The sequence below is a fragment of the Bos mutus genome, chromosome 15 (assembly GCF_027580195.1).
Source record: "Bos mutus isolate GX-2022 chromosome 15, NWIPB_WYAK_1.1, whole genome shotgun sequence".
NCBI classification, from domain to species: Eukaryota; Metazoa; Chordata; class Mammalia; order Artiodactyla; family Bovidae; genus Bos; species Bos mutus.
The window spans coordinates 49951719-49973252 of NC_091631.1; the positions used below are offsets into that span (position 1 = coordinate 49951719).

Below are 21534 nucleotides of genomic sequence, written 5' to 3' on the forward strand. Positions count from 1 at the left end.
GTGGTTAGCTGGCTTTGCTCTCAGGCTGGAGAGAGGAGAATGATTAGTTAATGGTGTTAAGAGAAGGGAAGGGGGTGGAGGCAGGGAAGCAGAATACTATGCCCAGCTCTGAGCTTGCCAGGGCAAACAGCATCCTTCAGCCATTCCCATTCCTGCCCCTGCAGACAAAAACAAACGCATCCATTCCATTCTGGGCCCTGGGCCAGTCCATACATTCACTCTGGGGGATGAGGAAGCACCATCCTTCTCTCACCCCCCCACCCCCACCCCGGGCTCCAGGCCCCTGCCTTGGCCCACCTGGCATGGCCTCTGGCTGAAAATTAATGGAGACAGAGGAGGGGATCAGCAAGGATCTGAAAGACGAGGGCTGATGTGGCTCAAGAGTCATCTCGGCGTCATCAAAACACCATCCGGGAGCATCCTCTAAGTCACCTGCCCATCTCTGGCATTTGCTGCCTCACCCTGCTCCTCCCCCCAACCAGCGAGCGGCAAGGCTGCCCTGCCTAGGACAGGACTCTATCCCAAATCCAGGCCCCCTTTAGACCATCCCAGTTAGAGGGGTCCCAGCTGATGTGGACCCCTTTCCCAGGGTCAGGGAGCTGGGGGTCTCTCTCTATGAGACAAGAATCAGTCTCACTCCCCAGAGCCTTAGTTCAGGTTCAAGGGGCCCGAAGACCCAGGCATTGGAAATAAGGGGAGATGCAGGTCCCCTTGCCTCGCTGGGACAGATTCCACTTGGGCAGGGCAGCCTGGAGTCAGTTCTGATTCCTCCTCCAAACCCCCCACCCTCAGCTGCTGGGGGGCCAGAGCCCTACTGCAGGGGGTCCCTTCAACCCTCAGCAAACAGCAACAGGTATAGGGGGAGCAAGCTGGAGACCTTGTGCCCATTAACTCATTTTTCTCCCTCTTTTCTTCACTCAGGGGAAACTGAGTCCCAGGTTGGGTTCAGTAAGTGAAGCCAGAAGAAGCAGAAACCTCAAGATCCAGGCTCGGTGGGACAAGTGTGACAACTTCGGGCCTGTGAATTCAGCCCCTCCCTGCTTCCTCTGGTCTGAGACTTGCAGGAGCTGGGGGGGAAGGGACCACCCTTAGCGCGCTCCCCAGTACAGATACCTCTGGCTCTGTGGGCCCTGGGCCCAGGGTTCTTCCCTCAAAGCGGCCAGGACTGCAAGGCTTGGGGGCAGTGCCAGGCCTCCGGCCGCAGCAGTGGTGCAACCGTTCTGGGAAGCCCGATTTCTCTGGGGCAGAGGTCCGGGGGAGTGGAGGAGGCGGCGGGCAGAAGAGCTTAAAAGGGAGCGAGGTCCCCATCAAGGACACGAAGGACCTGCCAGTGGCTCCTCCGCCAGGAGGTCCCCCAGGGCTACAAGGGCTGGCTGGGGCTAAGCGGGGTCTGACCCGGTGGGACTCCAGCATCCGGGCCAGCTTCTCCCTGCAGCCGCCTCGGAGACACCTGTCACTGCCCCCTGTCCGTTCCCTAGCGGGGGGCTGGGAGGAAGGCTCCGGCCTAACCCCGCGCCGCGCTGTTCGGCGGCGCAGCTCCGGGCATCTCGGCGCCGGGCCCGCCCCCTAGGGCTGCGGCGCGCCGGGCGGGGGGTGGGCTGCGCGGGGCGTGGCGGGCGGCCCGGGCGCCCGGGCCCCCTCCCCCGCCCCCCTGACGTCAGCCCCCGGCGGCCGCACGCTCCCTCACTTGGCTCTCGCCCTCCGGCCGGGAAGCATGGGACGGTCCGGGCTCATCTGCGCTTTCCTGCTCGCCGTCTGCTGCTGTTCTCGCCGCGCCGCGGGTGAGTGAGCTCGCTGGGGCCCCGCACCCCGAACGGTCCGGCCGGGCGGTCTTCGGCGGAGCGTGCCCGGGAACAGAGCCTGCATCCCGGCGGGGGCCGGGGCTTTGCGAGGCGGCGTGCGCTCCTCCTCTCCGGGTCCCCGGCACCCGGCGCCTTGCGCGCGTACAACTCTTCTTTGTGGCCAGTTTGCAGCCTCTGTTCCAGACCATCCCGGGAGCAGGACTGGGGAGACGGGGAGGGGGCTGCTGCCTGGAGCGGGAAGGGGCGGAGTAGAGTCCCTTCGGGCTCTGGGGAGAGCTTTCCTTCAGGTACTTTCTCGGGGGCGGGGGGCGGGGAGCGTGATTGGAACCTTGGCGGGAGGGGCAGCTACAGCGCATCCCCAAATCCTGAATTCCGCGCCCGCCTGTTGCTGGAAAACGCAGCTTTCTTAGCTGGAGGGGTGCACCGACCCCTCCCTCTCCCGCCTGGGCTTCGAGCCAGGCTAGAGGTGAGCGAGAGGGGGAGGAACGGCGGCTCCCGCCCTGCCAGGGCGTTGGCAAAGGCTGGAGCGCCGTGTGGGTCCCCTCGCGCCTACCCGGGTGACGGGGTCACAGGTGGCAGGGACTAGGGATCGTGGAGTCCCAGAGTGCGAGCGCCCCAGACTTGTTACACCTCCCGGAATGGGACCAGATTCAGGTGGGAAAAGGGCCCCTGCACCTCGGAATTTTTCTCTGAAACTGCCTAGGAGCTGGGCGCTCCCGAGCTCACCCTACCCTTGTATGGCCGCAGTGGTGTCGCTCGTTTCTCTTGGCTCTGTTTCCCGAGTTCTAGCCGCTGGCTGGCTGGGAAAGGGGAGGTCTGGGCAATACCCAATGCCATGGCTTCGTGCCCATGCCAACAGTGTCCCTGGGGTACCCTCGGTTGCTGCCTTCAAAACCTTTATGGGGGATGGAGGGGAAAGGGCTGCATGGGGCTCCAGTGCTGCAGAAGGTCCAGCCCCACCCTGCCCCCTTCTTCTAGCGCTGGGGAAACCGAGTCAGGGAGCTGAGGCTTTTGCTCTGGGCTGAAGACCACTCCATCTGCCCTCATTGTATGGGAGCCAGCTCAGGGCAACCACCCAGGCACCCAAGTCCAACCAGATGGTATGGAGTGACATCACCTCCTTGTGGGGCGGGCAGGACACTGGCACCGCTGACGTCACTCTTGCCCACTGCCTGGCCCTTGCCCTGACCCCTGCCCCCAACCCCAGGGATAGATTTTGGCCCCTCCATGACTCTGACCCATCCTGTACTCACAAGACTCCCAGGATGGGGTCCCCTGAGAGTGTGGGAATTCACAGAGGTGCTGCTTACGGAGTAGGAGATAGGGGTCTCCTGACCAGGGTTGTCCATTGGGGTCTTATGGGGGGGCGTTGGGGGGCAAAGGGTAGAGTAGTGATGTCTTACCCTGGGTGTGGGGACAAAAAGGGCCTGTGTGCCTGGGCCTGGCACATGCCTTGCATTCCCTCACTCTGAGCTCACCCAGGGAGGAGGGGGCCTGGAAGGAAAGGGGCCTTCCTCTTGGCCCACCCTCTGCCAGCCTCATCTGGGAGTTCCTGGCGCTCAGGGTCTCTGCTCTAGTGACCAGAAATGTCCATCCCCAGCTCCCTTGAGCCAGGAGAGGGCCGTTCCCCAGGTTGGGGATCATACAGAGTGGTTGAGGCTTAGAGAGGACAGCGTGCCCTTCGAACCCTCATTGAAGTGGCAGAGAGAACAGCTGCTGCAAGCGGGTGTGAGCGAAGGGCATGGTGAGCAGCTGGAGCTCACTCAGCAGCTGGTGCCCCCCCCGACCCCCCCAGGTGTGCCCGGAGAGGCCGAGCAGCCGGAGCCCGAACTGGTGGAGGTGGAAGTGGGCCACACAGCCCTTCTGAAGTGTGGCCTCTCCCACGCCCAGGGCAACCTCAGCCACGTGGACTGGTTTTCTGTGAGTGCAGAAGAGGGCAGCAGGGGCGGGAGGCCCTGCCCTTCATGTAACCCCAGGACCCTCACCCCCGCCCTGCTGCCTCCGCTCAGGTCCACAAGGAGAAGCGGATGCTCATCTTCCGTGTCCGTCAGGGCCAGGGCCAGAGTGAGCCTGGGGAGTACCACAACCGGCTCAGCCTCCAGGACAAAGGGACTACTCTGGTCCTGACCGGCGTCACCCCCCACGATGACCGCATCTTCACGTGCCAGGGCAAGCGCCGAGCTCAGGAGCACCGCATCCGGCTCCGTGTCTACAGTGAGTGCCCTGTCTGTGCCTTGTGGGCAGCGTGGGGCATGGGAAGCGGTGGGCCCACACGCCTCCCCATCTCTCTCCCTTGTAGAAGCTCCGGAGGAGCCAAGCATCCAGGTCAATACCTTGGGCATTTCTGTGAACAGTGAGGAGCCTGTGGAGGTGAGGTCTGCTGGGGTGGCCCGGGGTTGGGGGAGGCGGGTAGGCAGGAGCTCAGAGAGGGTAGCTTGGCCGGGTCACAGAGTTAGGAAGACTCACACCCTGTCCTCCTTAGGTTGCCACCTGTGTCGGAAGGAATGGGTACCCTGTTCCTCAAGTCACCTGGTACAAGAACGGCCAGTCCCTGAAGGAGGAGAAGAACCGTAAGTCACCCTCTCTGCCCTTAGAAGCCGTGCTTGTGGCACTGTATGGGGGCCACTTTGCACTTTTCCTTTGCTGTGAGGCATGCCGGATCTTAGCTCCCCGACCAGGAACGAAACCCATGACCCCTGCGTTGGGAGCACGGAGTCTTTAATCACTGGACCGCCAGGGGAATCACTCTTGTACTTTTCTTTTTTCAAGTACACAAGCCATCCATGAAAATATTATCATTAGAGTTCAAACTTTTCAGAAAATCTAGAAGGAAAATTTCCTTCCTGCCCCAGACCCCCCTCCCAGAAATATCTCTGCTGCCAGTGTGCATGTGTTCTTTCAAGCCTATTTCTAGGTCCTTACTCACACATGTAAATATATCTAGGACTATATAGGGTTTTGTTTTTTATTACTTAAATCAGTGGTTCTCTTCTAAGGCTGATCTTGCTCTCCTCTGGGACACTTGGCAGTGTCTGGAAATATTTTTGGTTGTTGCAAATGGAGAGATGCAACTGGCATCTGGGGGGGGTGGTTAGTGAGGCCAAGGATGCTGTAAACATCCCACAGGGCACAGAGTACTTCTGGCTCCAAATCTCAGTGCTGAGGTAGAGAAACCCTGATCTGAAGGGCACGGCCTGCCCTACACTGTTTCCCTTTTGACAACAAGTCCCGGAAATCTTGCTGGATCGCTCTGTTTAGATCTACCTGATCGTTTACCTACTGCCCAGCACTTCACATGGCTGAGCTATAATGTAATATATAATATAGCTATAATATGGTCTAGCTCACCATTCATTCTGGTTAGTAGACGTCCAGAGTGTTTTCTCTTTATTTTTAAATCACTGCAGTATTATTTGCACACACCCTTGTATGAGTGCCCATGTGTGTTTAGGGTAGATAACAAGCAGTAAATAGCTGGGTTGAACGGCTGCAGGTGGCATTCATAAGGATCCATGGCCCTCTACAGCGGCTCCCCTGCCACTCCTTCCCCGACTCAGGACACCACAGGGTGGGGATGGAGGTGGAGCTGAGACCCACCGAACCCTTCTCCCCTTCCTCCCTGCCCAGGGGTCCACATCCAGTCATCCCAGACGGAGGAGTCGAATGGTCTGTTTACCTTGCGCAGCGTTCTGCAGGCACAGGTGTCCAAGGAGGACAAAGATGCCCAGTTTTACTGTGAGCTCAGCTACCGGCTGCCCAGCGGGAACCACATGAAAGAATCTAAGGAGGTCACCGTCCCTGTTTTCTGTGAGTACCGACTCTTCACAGTGGGGCTGAGTCCTGCAAGCTTCTGCCCTCCTGGCGCAGAGGCCGCTCTTGGGCTGAGGCCTGTCCCCTTTGCCTGTGCAGACCCGGCAGAGAGAGTGTGGTTGGAAGTGGAGCCTGAGGGGATGCTGAAGGAGGGGGACCGTGTGGAAATCAGGTGTTTGGCTGATGGCAACCCCCAGCCCCACTTCAGCATCATCAAGCAGGTGCGGAACCCTCTGTTCTGGGTGGAGGCGGGCATGCAGGAATGGCTGGAGGTCCGCTCTGATCATGCCTTCGTCCTCTCCCAGAACCTCCACACCAGGGAGATGGAGGAAGAGAGGACGGATGACAACGGGGTCCTGGTCTTGGATCCCGCCCAGAAGGAGCATAGTGGCCGCTATGAATGTCAGGGCCTGGACTTGGAGACCACGACATTGCTGCATAGTGACCAACAGGAGCTGGTGGTGAACTGTGAGGGGCTGGGGGCCCAGGACAGGGGGGCCAGGCTGGGGCAAGAGGGAATCCAATCTGCCCTGCCCTGCCTGACCCCACTGCTGCACCCCCAGATGTGTCTGATGTCCGGGTGAGCCCCGCAGCCCCTGAGAGCCAGGAGGGCAGCAGCCTCACTCTGAACTGTGAGGCCGAGAGCAACCAGGACCTTCAGTTCCAGTGGCTGAGAGAAAAGGTACCCAGGTGGGCCCAGAGCTCTGGGGGGATGGGTGGGCCTGGGAGTGACCTCTGACCCGTCTCTCACCCCAGACAGGCAAGTTACTGGCAAAGGGGCAGGCGCTCCAGTTACACAACCTGAAACGGGAGGAAGGGGGAGGCTACCGCTGCCTGGCCTCTGTGCCCAGCGTTCCCGGCCTGAACCGCTCCCAGCTGGTCAACGTGGCCATTTTTGGTGAGGCCCTTGAGTTGGTCAGTGTTTTTAAGCTCTTTGGGGGCCAGAAATCACCTGTTGCCCTGGGGCACTCTAGTGCGGGAGTGGGTGGCGGGCTGGCAGAGTGTGCTGTCTTAACCCGCCCTGCCCTCACGCAGGGCCCCCGTGGATGGCATTAAGGGAGAAGAAGATGTGGGTGAAGGAGAACTCGGTGCTGAATCTGTCCTGTGAAGCCTCGGGGCACCCTCGGCCCAGCATCGTGTGGAGCATCCAGGGCACGGTGAGTGGGCACACGGCAGCCTCCCAGTTGCTGGGCCGTCCCCTTGCGGGCTCTGCTGCCACCGCCCGACACCCTCCCACCCCTGAGCCGCGTCGCCTTCCTTGTAGGCAAATGAGCAAGACCAGGAGCCGCAGAGTGTCCTGAGTGTCCTGAACGTCCTGGTGACCCCAGAGCTGTTGGAGACAGGCGCTGAGTGCGTGGCCTCCAACTCCCTGGGCAGAAACACCACCATCATTTTCCTGGAGCTGGGTAAGGGCTGGGTCCTGCAGAGGGGGTGGGAACCAGCCCACGTCGGGCTCATTCCTATCCCACCCCTGACCCCAATCCATTTCATGTCTTCCACCCCAGACTCCAACAGAACCAGCAACCTCAGTACCTCCACCGTCAGCCCCCCTGCCAGAGCCAATGGCACCTCAACAGGTGAGCTGGGCCAGACTGGGCACCCTCATTCTGCCCTGCCCAGCCCAGGGGAGCTCTGGGCAGCTGCCAACCTTCCATCAGCCCTGGACTGGGCAGGGCAGTGATGGTAACGTGGCAGCCTGGGGCAGGGAGTGACTCCGAGTGTCTCTGTGGAACAGAGAAGAAGCTGACAGAGCCCGAAAGCAAGGGTGTGGTCATCGTGGCTGTGACCGTGTGCGTCCTGGTCCTGGCCTTGCTGGGTGCTGTCCTCTATTTCTTCTACAAGAAGGGCAAGCTGCCTTGTGGACGGTCAGGCAAACAAGAGATGTAAGCACGGTACCTGGCATCTTGCACACCCACCCCCCCATCTCATGCTGCCAGCTTGCTGCCTCCTCGGGGACGTTGCCCCACCAGCCCCCGGCCCACTCGCCCGTCAGGAGCAGGAGTGGGGCACTTGCTTTCCCACCACTACCCAGCACCTTCCACCACACTGCTTCCCTTCTTCCCTGTTGCCCTTCCCCGAGCTGGCCCAGAACACCCAAGGGCCTGTCATCACCCAGTGCCCCATCCCTCCTGACAGCCCCCCTTCCCTTGCCCTCAAGTTGCCAACCTCTTGCCTCCCTCCCTCCTCCCAGCACGCTGCCCCCGTCTCGTAAGAGCGAATTTGTAGTTGAAGTTAAGTCAGATAAGCTCCCAGAAGAGATGGGCCTCCTTCAGGGCAGCAGCGGTGACAAGAGGGCTCCAGGAGACCAGGTAGGAGGCAGTTCCTGTGGCCAGAGCCTGACAGTCTTCAGGGATTGGGAGCAGCAGGGGCTGACGGTTGCTGAACACTAACTCTGTCCTTCATCCTTCCTGTCTCCAATGGGGAGCAGCTCCCACCTCGCCTCCCTAACACTACTCACAGACGGTAGGGCCAGGCAGGTGGCTGAGGGACCCGGAGAAGGTAGCCCCCAGGACCAAGAGCAGGACCCAGTCCATCACCACTGCTGAACGGCGCTGGTGGCTCACATCACTAGGTGTGACGTGCGGCCCAGTGTGATTTGGGGTCTCATCTCTCATTCCCTGCCCTGCCACCCCCCGCCCCCACCCCACCCTGGCTTCTTCCCTCCAGGCGCTGCACCCAGTCCATCAGCTGTGGCTTCGGTCCCTCCTCCCTTTTAGTGCTCACACCTAAACCCTGGTCTGTGTCTTTGAATTCCTGCCTCACTTCTGCTCTTCACCCATCTTTAGGGAGAGAAATACATCGATCTGAGGCACTAGCCGCTGAATCACACAGCGCTCCCTCCCCTGCCTGGAACCTCCCCCGTTCCCTGCTCACCCTCCTCCCCAGCACTCAGGATGGTCGCCAAAGCCTCTAAAGTGGACTACTGAAGTAGAGAAGACCCCCCTCCAGCTCACCTGCAGACCCCGTTTCAGAGGGCACGTGGGCCACGACCCGAGCTGTCCTGAGAAAGACCTCGTGTGGCCCTGGAGGCCCCCTCTTTGGGGACCTGTCCACCACGGTCTCAATTTGTTGAGACCAAGGAGGGGCCCTCAGTATCCCAGAAATGCATAGGAGAGTTTCTTACAGAACTTGTTTTCTCTTTACACATTATGGATGTAAGTACCGGTCTTCTACCAGCAACCAAATTAGGTAGCCTGTTTATCTTGAGCTGACTTCCTGCTCCAGGGCTGGCTTCCTAATCCAGTCATATTGCTGAAGTGTGGCTGAGGTGAGCCCAGGCCTCTCTCCGCGGGTGAGGGTTGCTCCTCACTTAGGTTGTGGGGAGAACCCCCCCACAGTAAATGGAAGCAGTTGCCTGCCTGCCTCTGGAGTCCCTTTTGCAACACTCCTTTCTTTCCCTGGGCTGAAGCCAGGACCTGGTGGTGTTCCTTACAGGATAGTCAGTGAGGATGCCGGGCACAGCTTTCCGGAGTGAAGGCCATTGGGCCTGAGCACCCTTTCACTTGGCTCCCCCCACCCTCTCTAGGAATCACATTATGACTGAATGCTAGGGGTGGGGGCTGGAGATGAGGTCCAGATTGTCCTTTACAAGGGTTAAGGCTATAAAGTTATATTAGCACCAGGGTTCTAATGGGAGAATGGTACTTGGAGATGAGAAATGGGCCTGGCTAGAGCTTTGGGGTGTGTATGTGTATCTGCGTGTATGTGTGTGTGCGTGTGTGTATATATACAGTTTTGTTAGGTTGTAAATTTGCAAATTGTTTCCTTTTTATATATTGTGTGTGTATATATATATATATATATGAAAAATAAAGCTTAATTGTCCCTTAATCTTACACAGTTTTTTATTCATCATGGGTACCACAGCAGCCTGGGGCCTGCAGTTGGAACCGTGCCAAAAAGCGGGGACCAGAGGGCATCTCTGCTTCTCAGCAGGGGGTTCGAGCTCTAACACAGAGGATAACCTTGCTCCTTAGCAGCACAGCTGCCCTGATCACCAGCTTGCAGAGCCTGGTGAGCTGTCGGCAGAGAGTTTTTGCCCCTTTCCTGTCATTTAGACGGCCCTCCACGTAGCAGAACGGACGTCTGGTGATGAACTGGTGGGGTTATACATCTGGCCCTATAGTTCCCCAATGTATTACTCCCTGACCCAGGAATGAGCAAGAACTCTGGTCTGCTACAACAAAAGAAACTTTATTTAAAAATATTTTTTACAGACATGGGTGCCTGAAAAAGCTCTTTAGTTAACTGTGTATGGAAGTGAAAAAAATTAATAAATAACATTAGTATAACAGAACCTCTAAACATTAATACATTGGCAAAACAAAATGGACTTAAAATGAAAATGACTCTTAAAGCTCTGCTATTCTCTGTAAGAATATTTACCTTCTGTTTTATTCTTTACAGGTGAGAATGATTAAATACTGCTAATATAATTTTTTATATTAATGACACATTTTTAAAATAGTCCACAAAAATCTCATCTAAGGTTTCATTTTGTTTTATTTTTAACACTGATATACAAATGGGACTCTTCATTCTGGAGAAAGCATCAAGTTCTCTCCAGCCCCACCCAGGCCAAGAATGTCAAAATCCTGAATAAGGAGGACTTTGAAAAGAACTGTTTCTATCTCCCGATTCTTTATTAAGTTATAGGCAAGGAAGAGCTGAGAAGAGGGAAAGAGGCAAGTAAAACGTCATTATACAGAAAACTTTAGTTGTTGTTGAAACCTACAGTGGCCACTATACTGAGGACAGGCTTCTGTTCCGGTACGTGGTCCTTGCCGCCCTGCCCAGGGGAAAACTCGCCCCTGCAGAGGCACCATCTGCTTAATGCTCTATGACTGAAGTTTTCAAATGAAAGGAAAGCCAAGTCTTAAGAGAGAGGCAGGAGGTCTAGGCCAGTTCAGGATCCAGCATCAAGACAAGACAAGACAGACAACCGCCTCTTCTCGGGAGTCCACCCTACACTGTTCCATGCAGGTGGGTCACTGACAGGATCGGGAGGCTGCGTCACTTGAGACGGTCCAGAGGACACCTGGCTGTCATGCAACGTTCTGTCTCCTGCTGAGTACAGAACATCCAACCTGACAATTAAGGTTTTGACTGGAGCCAACCAAACGATCCTGGGGTACAATGCTCGTTTCTTCCAACTCAGCACTGTGGCTGGGAGAAGGGAGCGCTGACCCGTTGCACCTGGGTGCCACCCCGCCGGCCGCACGGAGACACTTCCTCTCCCCCAGACTAGAGAACTAATGACACTCAAGGTAGAGGAGCTAAGACTCTGGTATTTCCATATTAAGTCCTAAAATGCAGCCTGGGATACAGTGCTGCCTTAGAAAGGCACAAAATGTTTGGTTTTTTTTTTTTTTTTTTTTCAGTGTGCTAAAAATTGTTTTGTTTTGAATAAAGGAAAAAGATATATAAGGTTAAAAATACCAAGTCACCACAGCCAGAAAGCAGAGGGAGGAGGTACCTCCTAGCTGCCACGCCCCTGCCACACATTTCACAGCAGGAGGCCAAGGCCAAGACACTAGAACGAGGATGAGACGGGCAGGTCAGGAGGCATCCACTCTCGTGGGCCTGGCGCCTGCAGGCTCACTCACCCCAACAGCAGAAGGAAGAAGCCAAGGAAGAGAATACACGTGGTCTACAGCCTTGTAAGCAGTCCCCTGCCCCATCAGCTTCCAGACAGCCATAAGCGCAGCTTCCTCGGCCACAAAACGCGGTCAGAGGGAGGTGGGGAGGAGGGACTGACGCTCAGGGCACGCTAGCACCTATGTCAGAATGCTGGGTGCAGGCACACACCCCGCCAACGCGGGGCCCAGCACGGAAGCGGCGCCAGGCCTGCGGAGGCTCAGCCAGCCGGTACCGAGCAGGATCCCCTGGCCTCCCAAAGTGATCCAGCGGCAGGAGGAGAATTTGTGAAGGGCGCCTCTCACATTTTGGGGGCTGGATAAGAATCTGGGGCCGGGCATGAGAACTCTGATTTGTTCCACTGCCAGATCAGTAGGTTGGCGTTCAGCCTCTGCTCTCTACACACACAGCGAGTGGTCAGCTACATTTTTCTCAAGCACTGAACAAGGGAAGGGGCAGCAAGATGTCCAAACAGTTGTTAGTCTGTTAGTCAACAGCTGGCCCTTTGGCACTGTGTTCTCCAGAAGACTGCCAGGAGGCCCCCAGGCAGGCCTGGCTCTCCCCACCCCGACTCCCCCACTCACTCCTGGGCTATTTTCCGGAAATAAGAAACATTGGTGCTCCCTCTCTGAAACCAACCCAGACTTCCTAGGACTCGGTGAAGCCAAGTGGCACTGCTGTCCCTCTGCCCCTGAATTCTGGAGCCCAGAAGGAATTTCAAACACACAGGCCCCAGCCTTTACCACGGGCCTCAGTATGTATCTTTGGATTATTAGGCAACTTCAATGTACATCAAATGACTCCAGTAGTTTTAAAAAGTTGTAAGTAATTATGAAATGCATTAATAACAAGGGACAGGCTCTGGGATGAGAGAAATAAGATCAGAAGATTCAGGCAAGCAGAAGCATGGCTTTAAAAAACCAACAAATAAAGGCTTTACTACAGGATGACAAAGGAAGCAACCGGACAGGGAGGACAGATGCATCCTGTTGAAAGAGCTCTCAGGAGCAACTCTCAACTGGAATCTATACCTAATTCACATCCTGGCAACTGTCCCAGTGTCATAAATTCTCACTGCAAAGTAGTTTCTGAGGTACCGCAGAAGGCCTGCCTGAGGACATCACTGCAGAGGAGACTAGATAAGAGGGCGGGGAGGAGGGCGTGGAGGGACTGAGGCCACGCGCCTGGAGAATGAGGATGTTCTCAGCACTAAAACCTGAAGAGAGCCCAGAAGTCCACAGGCAGGGGCGACAGGGGGTTTGGGATCTGCTCTCTGAAGAAACTGAAAGCCAGCCAGAAACCTGAGATTAAATGAAGGCTAAGAAATGTCACCTAAGGACAGACTAGCTCTGGAACAGAAGAAACGGGTCCTGAAGAAAGAGGGAAGAAATCTTGGATGCCAGGCCTCATAAGGGAAAGAAAAACAGGCAATAAAGAAGCAGTGAAGACAGTAACCCAAGTTAACGTTAACCTAAGCATTTCTTCAATGTCCCAGATACAGTCCCACGCCTGCCTTTCCCCTCTCGAGAAAGCAGTATGGTAAACTTTACTACTGAAGTATCGGTTTGCCCAAAAAGTGCATTTGAGTTTTCATGTCATGACATCATACACAAAAGCTGATCGAACTTTTTGGCCAACCCAAAATGATTTAGGGTCTCCCTCACCTCCAGTCAGAACCTCCCACTGCCCCTTCTTCTCACCTGAACATGCGGCTGCTGCCCTGTGTGGCAAAGGCTGACTGGTTGGGTGTTCACACCTGATCAATATGCTGGGCTGATGACAGTCTTCCTTGAGAATATGAACAAGAGGAGCTGGGTATCTGTTAAAGCGAGGATCCCTAAAACTGGGGGGTCATGAGGACTTGAGGACTAGGGTTCTGATTTCAGGGCCACACATTACTGACAAACAGATTTACTTGGAGGAGAAAGGTCAAGTTGCAAAGTTTCTCTGCTCCATGCAGAATCAACTGTACTGCTTCGCTGGGTTCTGGGAGATACTCTGCATCCTGATGACTCCCTCCTTTCTTCTACTTGAATTCTTCTGTTTCTTGTATCCGAAGGACTGCTCAACAGGATGGTCAAATATACAGCCTTGACCTTCTTCCACTATGCACCCTCCTCCATGCATTAAGTGGCAACATGCATTTCTAACATGAGGCTGCTAATGTAGACTGAGATCAAAGTAATAGTAATGCTTTATGCTGAGAATACTTCAGATCAAATTTCTAGGGCATTGAAAATCCAGGAGGAGAATAACGTGTTGACTCTTACACTAAGTTCCAGGGTCTCTAAGCTCCATACTCCTATATAGGCTGACATTTCTGAGAACTGAGTTCAGTCTACTTCACTGCCTGGCTCTTGGGAGACCAAACAACTGGTGGACCATCAGGACCTAGAGACAGGTGCTCATCCTCCTCTCGAAACTTCAGCCCTTCTAAAGAGACACAGGATTAGCAGAAAGGTTGTGGAATGATTGAAAACCTAGAAGGGTCCTAAGAAAACTTCCTAATAAAGGGAAATAGGAATACAAGCAGCTGAGTAAAAAGATCAAGGAAGGCACTAGAGTGGAAAGGGGACTATAGGCAGATGCTTTCCTTAAACATTTGACTGCTCTACTGTGCAACTCTGAGCCGATGAACAGACCCACCAAACAGGCTGTAAACACATAAAAATGGTGGGTAATCCATGAGACTTACATGGAGGAATCTCCCAGACATTGTCAAAACTATAGGAAGGTAACAGGGTTAAAGGGAGCATCTTGAACTGATTCTTAACCAGGACAGCTCTATAAGGAAACGTATGTCTGCACAGAGCTGTGACTATAAACTGCACAAGTGAACTGGGAATGGGCATTTTAGGGCCAAATGCACATGCTAGACAGTCCAAGCACAATTCCTCAACATCAGTAAACCGCCCTGTGGTGGCAGGGAGAACACAGAGCTGGCACTCCAGGCTCATGGTTTTCACTCAGAACTACCTGCTGAATGAACACACACTCTGTGAGAGCCAGGCCAATGGTCAGAATCGTTATTCCATGGGCAGTGGTCACTGCAGAGTCAGAAAGGCCAACAGCAAGAGAGGAGATTTACAGTTTGGGAAGACGGCCTGTACCCCTCTGCCTCTCATGACGTGAGGTAGGAGAATATTCTGCACTAACACCATTGCTGGTCACACGCAAAAAGATCAAGATCTTGTTAAAGGGAACATACAGCTGGTCCCTACTTTGCAAGCAAATATACAAAATTCATGTGTGAGGTTTCTGATTGGACCATAAAATATATTTTACTTTTCTACAGAGGAAATAAATATTTTAAGTGTGAGAAATAGCAACCCCCCTAATTTTTCTTCTAAATCCACAAAACAGCTAAATGATACTAGCAGTACTATCCCACACCCTGGGCCCTGGTGTTAAGAGTCTGCATGAGAAGCAAAAGAACAGAAGGATGGCACAACACGCAGAGCAGGGCTAGGGGCACAAAGAGAGTTAGGGGACAGCATGGCCACCCACAGGTATATACCACTACTGATATTAACAGATAAATGCTGAGACGACAGACTGCCAAATCTATTATTTACCTAAAGGGAGGTAGGTGTATCACTGAGCCCACAGGTTTTTTTCCACCTTGAGAACCCCTGACTTTAATGGAAGGAGTATGGCAGGGGCAGTGGATGAAACAGCCACCCAGCATCAAGGAGGGCTGTGGAAAGCAGTCCAGGGAGACATGGGGAAGCAGGGCTGAACCGAAGAGCCTAATGCATTTGAGCAAAGGGAAAACAGCAAAGTGGTTTTTACCTTACTTACCTGATAGCTAACAGAGGAGGAACCATCTGTAATTTAGAGGGAGAAAGGGGATGTGATTGCTCCAAATGGCAACATTCAAAGCCCACTTGTCAAAGGGCAATTTAGTTAAATTCAGAGCAGAACCAAAGAATTAAAAACTGCCACACAAACTGAGGATGAAGCATGGGTGACTGGTGCCTCAAGGGAAAATTTAAGAAATTAGGGTTTTGGAAATATCCTCAAAACAAGAGCCATGCAAAAACTTGCCTGAGGCTCACCCAGCAATCTCAGGCTCAGACCCAGGCATGAACTCAGAGCACCCAAAGGAACCTCTCACAGAAAGGTCTGAGACCCTGAGTGCCCATAGACAAACAACCGACAAGCTAAGAACCAGGCCAAGTAATGGTGCATATGTTCAACACCGAGTCTGAGGGCTGACCCAATGAACCACACAGGTACTCAATGAACTGTTGAGTACTGAATGACCCAATGAATCATTATGAAAAAAAAAAAGGATAAGCTTGCCTTTAGCGTATATAAGTAAGGACATAATCTTCAAAGAAGACTTTGCATGCACTTTGAAAAGACAAAGGATTTGCAGAACCACTGCTTTGTTCTCTTGACAGATCTTCAGGCTACAGGCAGTATCTGCAGATGAGGAAAATCTCCAGCAGCAGAGGCATGCAGGCTGCCGCCATGTTTTCCAGTTCCTCACCTAGGCCTTCCACATCTGAACAAAGTGCAAAACTGAGCGCTGCCACGAGTGAAGCTCTACACTGGCTTTCAGCGGGAGACACCAGCTTCCTCTTTCCTACTCTCTGTCGCCTTCCTCTGCCCCCTCCACCCGGATTCAGGCCCTCCTGCACCTGCTGGGGGCTGTGTCATTTTCTGCCATAAAGGGAAGACACTGGGTAACCACGGCAATTCAGCAAGAATCCCCAAACCATCCACTCTGGGAATGTAAATGGCTCGGAGGCAAGAGGAGAAAAACAAAAGATCTAGGAGTAACTGAAAGCTAAGAAAAGAGTTAGAAAAAGCTTTAAGTCCAAAGATGATAACATGGGAAAGAAAACAGATGCAAAGTCATTTCTGTTTGGATTGTGAGACAAAACCAGGTTTTAGATTGTGAGGCAGGTGGGTTTATCAAGGAGCAGGCTTGTTTCTGACCAGGAGGAAGGTTACCCACTGCCAGGGAAGTCAGTTAAAAGGCTCAGGCTGGAGAACTAACTGAAATCAAGAGGTCCCTTGGCAGCATCTACAGGAACAGACCAACGAACTCTGAGTCTTCTTTACCAGCTGGCAAGGGCACAAGCTGCAGGGCTTGTCAATGTTGTCTGAGTGCAGTAAAGGCATTGATTACACCAGTGATGTCTAAAGACCATAGGGAACACAGTCACTAAAGAGTATCTGAGAGCTAAAGGGAAAAAGAAAGGGGACGGGGAGGAAGAAGGAAATGCTACATTCCCAAAGCCATAGGCACGAAGAGAAAAGCGAGTCGCCAGGCAGCACCAGTGTAGGGTTGGTGCTAACTGTCAGCAGAATGCTGTGCTACCCTGGAGTGATATCCCCTGACTCCGTAAAGAGCAAAGAAAACACTCATCTCTGAAAATATAACCTGGCTCATCATCACAGGGAGACACCCATATAAGCTGAAATTCACTGGGAAGAAAAGCTGAAGAGAGAAATCCTTATTGTCTGCTGTGTGCATTTTATGTATAACAAGGTAGAGAGCGTGTGAACGGAGCTTCCTAAGTGCTTCATGGTATTTGGGCCAGAAAGCCATGCCGGAAACAAATGATTTCCCCTTTCCATTAAGTAGAAAATCTCATGACCTACATTAGAACACATACCTGGCACCAAGGCAACTGGCTCCCGCAGACTACTTTCTGGGGAGAGCATGGAATGTATCTGAAGGCCTCTATCTCATATCAGTCATTATGTAATTATGATAATTAAAACATCTTTTTAAAAACAGATTCAATGTTCCTATAGAAACAGTGCTTTGGAGTGACCAGTGTTCGCTTCGAGTATCAAACAGGACCATAATGACAGAGCAACAGTACTTTTTTCCCATCTATCTACCAAACAAACCAACACCATCACACATTATAAAGAACATCCTATAAGCTGCTTGGCATCAGTAAGGCTGATCACAGCAAGCCCACTGCCAATGACGGACACTGAGGAGGAGGAGGGCGGAGGAGACAGGGAAAAGACAGAGCGGGGCGGGGGGACGTGTTCTAAAAATACAAGACTTCAGCTATGCACATGGTAATCCAAGCCAGAGGGGAGTGTCTGAGCTGTAACACACACTGGGGTTGGGGAGAAAACCACAGTAGATGGAAGTCTTTAAGATTCCTTCCTAAACCTCTTGTGCTAATTCCCCGCCTGGAATTTACACACACAGCAGGTTAATCTTATAATCACAGGACACACACAACCACAGACAGACAGACAAAACGCACACAACCATATCCTTAACCCAAGAAAGTCTTAAGTCCTCAATTAGGATTTACAGCACAGTACTTTTGCTTTCTGGACTGTTCCCCAGGTAGGCTACCATTTCACAAAAATCCACTCTTTCCAAGTGGGAACTGAAGGACACCTTCAAATGCACTCTTAAAACAAAGAAAAGAATCAAGCCTCCTAGCTGTTCCGTCCTCAGTCCACTGCTTTGAAATCTTGGAACCACAGATGTGATACCCCACAGATAGGGCAAGATCTCACTGTGAAGTTTCCAAAGGAACCTAGCCGCCCTTTTGGGTGCTACTTGAGCAAGAGCTCCCGGCTCCTCGGTCCTCTAAGCTGCAGCAGGCAGGGGGTGTGCTAGGTGGCAACGTGGGCTGGAGAAGAAATAGAAACGAATTCCCGGAGGATGTTTTTGGCCATTTCAATGTTGTTGTGGGCAATGACCAAGGCTTTCTGAATGTCTTGATAGGAGTAGCCCTGACTCAGGAGGCTCTCGATCTCGCTGGAGAGCTGCGGGGAGGCAGCGGCCGAGGCGGCAGCACTGCTCTGCTGACAGCTGCCTGCTTTCCGTTCAGAGTTGATTCTCCGAGGGAACGGCTTGGGTGGCCTCTCAGGAACCTGGGCACTCTCAGTGAAGTCTGGAAGAAATCGGAAAGAGAATATTTGCAAATCTGAGGGCGGGTGGGGGTGGGGAGAAAGCCTCATCTAATAACAATGTGTTAGTATGAGATATTACTGACCCACTGTCAGTCGGGTCCATGTGTTCTTCAGTCACACGGCTGGGTTTTTACAGCTTTAAGGGTTTTAGTGTACAGCCTTCCTCTCATGGCAGGACAACTTTCTAAAGACACCATGCACTTGCCCTACCGACGGGGACCACGCTGCCCTACACACACATCTGCAACACGCTTTACACTGAGCACCAAATTTTCACATGCATTACTGCCTGAATAAGTCAAAAAACATTTCTGAGGGGCCAGAGCAGACACTAGATTTCTCCCTTTACAAATCAAGGAACAGAAATAAGCCGAGGTCACAGTGAAGAAGCATTAAACAAGGCTGGGTGGCAAGGGATCACTGCCTGTTTGGGCAATGGAGGCCATGTATCTTTTTTCACCAGCTGTCCTAAAGGCTGTCTTCCGTCACTAAAGTGACAGAAACTCTGGCCGCTGCATTCCCAGGCAGCCACAGGTGCAAGAAGGACAGCCCTTAACAGTCGAGGTCCAAATGTGGGCTGGCTCCAGGCCCACTCAGTGTGCTTTCCAGAGCCAGTACGCCTCCCTTCCAGCGGGACAGGGCCTAGAAGTCAGGAATGTGTGCTCCGAATCATCAAGCTGAATTACCACTGTCATCACACATGCTCAGATGAGCCAGAAAGCCTACTACCCCCAGCATAGGCAGAGCCAGGGTGTAAGGAATAACCTTATTTCTAAGTCAGGCAAAATTCTCAACAGTCTAAATCAGCTTTAACTTCCCAATTTGGGTCCCAGGACTAGCTCTCCTCCCACTTTGGTCCACTCCTTTCGGCTACTGACTTACTGTCCCTAGGCAGTCATCTCTGTTTTGATATAAATAGGGAGCCACACAGCATTTCTGGGTAAACCTGAGGGAGCCTGGAGACTCACGTGTCGGGGGATCACCTTCCAGGGACAGCCAGCCAAAGGAGGAACTGGCGTTGGAGATGTCGGAGAGCGTGCGGCGGGCCAGCACCACAGGCACGGGTGGCTTGGGGACATCATACCCGTCCTCTTCGTTTTCTGACTCCTCAGGGCCAGTGTTGGCATGGGCTGCAGCCAAATTCCCTTCACCTAGACAAAAGTTCATGCAGTTATCCTCTTTTTCTAATGTACTTCTCTAACATTTCAGGACAGGGACATCCACTCATCAAGCATATATGGCATCAGTTACTGAATATCCATTATGGGCCAAACACTGTGTGGCCCTGTGGGTAGAAATAAAAGAAACAAGGAACCTAAAATCTGCACCAATCCTGCAGCTCTACTTTTCTAAATATGTCAAAAGCAACCCTGGCCAAGGTTAACAGCCACTGAAATCCAAGACTCAAGCACCACTTTACAGCATTCAGTCAATATTTTCATCTGCATTTCACCTTGGAAGATCAGCCAAAGGGCCCTGTTGTATGTACTGCCTTCTTGAACTTTCAACTTGGTAAGCTAGTTAACATGGGAATTGAGTGTTCACCACCCACACACACAAGAATTTCATCAATGTTGAAAAGCAATGGGAGTAAGAGGGAGCTAGCTGCCAGCACTGCAGGTCCAGGCCATATAACACAAGGGCCGCCAGGCCCTGGAAGGATGAAAAACCCAAATGGAACTGGCTGTGAGAAATAAAAGAGAAGAAAGGCCTTTACTGCCATAGATCAAAGATATTTTGCAAAGAAAATTATTTAAGAATATTTCACTTAGATCAAGCTTTCATTGGCCAGACATTACCAGCTCATTCCTCTGGCACATCAATGATTGTTAAAGCAGCAAAACTGGGGACATCCCTGGTGGTCCAGTGGCTAAGACTCCGTGTCTCCAATGCAAGGGGCCCAAGTCTGATCCCTGGTCAGGGAACTAAGATCCCACATGCCGCAGCTAAGAGTTTACACATCACAACTAAAGATCCCACTGCAACTAAGTGCTGCAACTAAGACCCGGCATAGCCAAATGGATAAATAAATTTAAATAAACAAACCAATAAAGTAGCAGAATGACTACTCACCAAAGGTACCACTCTCTGTGACAGACGGCGCCACCTGGGACTGAATATTATACATGGCTTCGTATGTACAGCTATCGATCTGCTGGTCACAGTCACACGTTCTGGACCGGAAGGAAAGTGGCATAATTATCTTCAGAAACAGAACTCTGTTATCTGCAGACTTACCAGGAGTCACTTATTCACAACTTCTCTAGACCCTGATTCTATCAAGATAACACTCTCCCTTCACCAGTGTCACTACTAGTAAATATCATAAGATTGACTCCTATTACGAGTAACAGCTGTGTATGTTTTTGAAATTACTGTGATGCTGAAGAAACGTTAAGTGGAACTGCTTACAGCTGCAAGAAGCTTAAAACATTAGCAGCTACACACATCTTTCTGCTTTATTTTTGGCTGGATAATGCTATGTGCAGGCAGCAAGCCAAGCAGGTGAGTGAGTTGGTGTCAACTGAATTCCCTAACAGGACTATTGTGAACCTACCGTGAACTCTGTGCTATCTCCGGAGGCCACTTCACGTCTGGCTTTTGAAGTCCCACGGGCCTAGAGGAAGGAGTCATATACTCTGTGTCCTCCTCACTTTCACACTGCTCCCCAGGAGGCAGCTTTGGCACAGGAAGAGGTCTGGAAGAGGAAGAATAAAAAAACAGAAAGAATGAACTGCTTTGCAATTACCTGAAGTAATTCGAAAATCACTGTGGCAGAAGAAATATATAACATCCTCAGATGTTCAAGATACTCCTAGTAAAAAACAGCAAGCATGATTCTAAACACATAAGAATGGCAATGAGTATACTACCTGTTGTCAATTACTGTCTGACTCTAGGTGGTAAGATTCTAACTTTTTTTAGCATTGCTCACCTGTGTTTTTTAAATATTCTTATAACACATACTATTTTCATAAAGAGAAAAAGGTCATTAAAAGGGTAATGCAAAAATTTTAATTACAATTCTTTTTGTTGATGTTAATAAAAATATAAAATTGCACCATTTACTCATTAAGCATTTTGGCAATACATACTTTAAAACATTCACATTCTCTGTCACAGTAATTCTACCTTGGCTCCATCTCTGGCTATGTAGAAAGATACACTGAAGTAAAGTCATTACATTAAAAGCTTTTAAACAAAATAAATATCCAACAACAGGAATGATTAAATATATGATGTCATAAACTTGCAGGAGATAGTGAAGGACAGGGAAGCCTGGTGTGCTGCAGCCCATAGGGTCGCTGAGAGTCAGACAGGACTGAGCAACAACAGTCATGTTATGTAATAATATGCAACTGTTAAAAGTGAGGATTTT

The 21534-nt window shown here is 52.1% G+C and overlaps 2 protein-coding genes across 5 annotated transcripts in view; one reads left to right on the plus strand and one right to left on the minus strand.

The window, feature by feature from the left end:
- The first annotated feature begins 1405 nt into the window (after positions 1–1405).
- MCAM (melanoma cell adhesion molecule) lies at positions 1406–9443 on the plus strand. Of its 2 annotated transcripts, XM_070384084.1 has the most exons (16): positions 1408–1781; positions 3598–3722; positions 3812–4016; positions 4102–4172; positions 4285–4372; positions 5430–5609; positions 5712–5833; positions 5918–6080; positions 6176–6294; positions 6369–6510; positions 6648–6769; positions 6877–7018; positions 7118–7189; positions 7348–7495; positions 7804–7921; positions 8399–9443. In XM_070384084.1, the coding sequence occupies exons 1-16, from the start codon at positions 1715–1717 to the stop codon at positions 8426–8428; spliced, it is 1914 nt and encodes a 637-aa protein (XP_070240185.1). In that variant the 5' UTR covers positions 1408–1714; the 3' UTR covers positions 8429–9443. The 2 variants fall into 2 exon arrangements, with proteins under 2 accessions (XP_070240186.1, XP_070240185.1); XM_070384085.1 differs by lacking the exon at positions 7804–7921 and having other exon boundaries at positions 1406–1781.
- A 342-nt stretch (positions 9444–9785) lies between these two features.
- The window catches only part of CBL (Cbl proto-oncogene), a 106966-nt gene continuing 95217 nt past the window's right edge, over positions 9786–21534 (minus strand). For all 3 annotated transcript variants that reach the window (XM_070384082.1, XM_005897176.2, XM_070384083.1), the window contains 4 exons: positions 20713–20853; positions 20229–20329; positions 19124–19306; positions 9786–18136 (listed from right to left, as the gene is read on the minus strand). In XM_070384082.1, the coding sequence (XP_070240183.1) occupies positions 17856–18136; positions 19124–19306; positions 20229–20329; positions 20713–20853 (706 nt within the window). In that variant the 3' untranslated portion in view covers positions 9786–17855. The remainder of the gene's footprint in view (positions 18137–19123; positions 19307–20228; positions 20330–20712; positions 20854–21534) is intronic.

What these genes read in the sequence shown, in the direction of transcription:
- MCAM (XM_070384084.1), top strand. Translation starts at nt 1,715, where the DNA reads ATGGGACGGTCCGGGCTCATCTGCGCTTTCCTGCTCGCCGTCTGCTGC. An exon ending in ACAGTGAGGAGCCTGTGGAG is followed by an intron (nt 4,173 to 4,284) that starts GTGAGGTCTGCT and finishes TGTCCTCCTTAG; the next exon opens with GTTGCCACCTGTGTCGGAAG. An exon ending in TCCAGTGGCTGAGAGAAAAG is followed by an intron (nt 6,295 to 6,368) that starts GTACCCAGGTGG and finishes CTCTCACCCCAG; the next exon opens with ACAGGCAAGTTACTGGCAAA.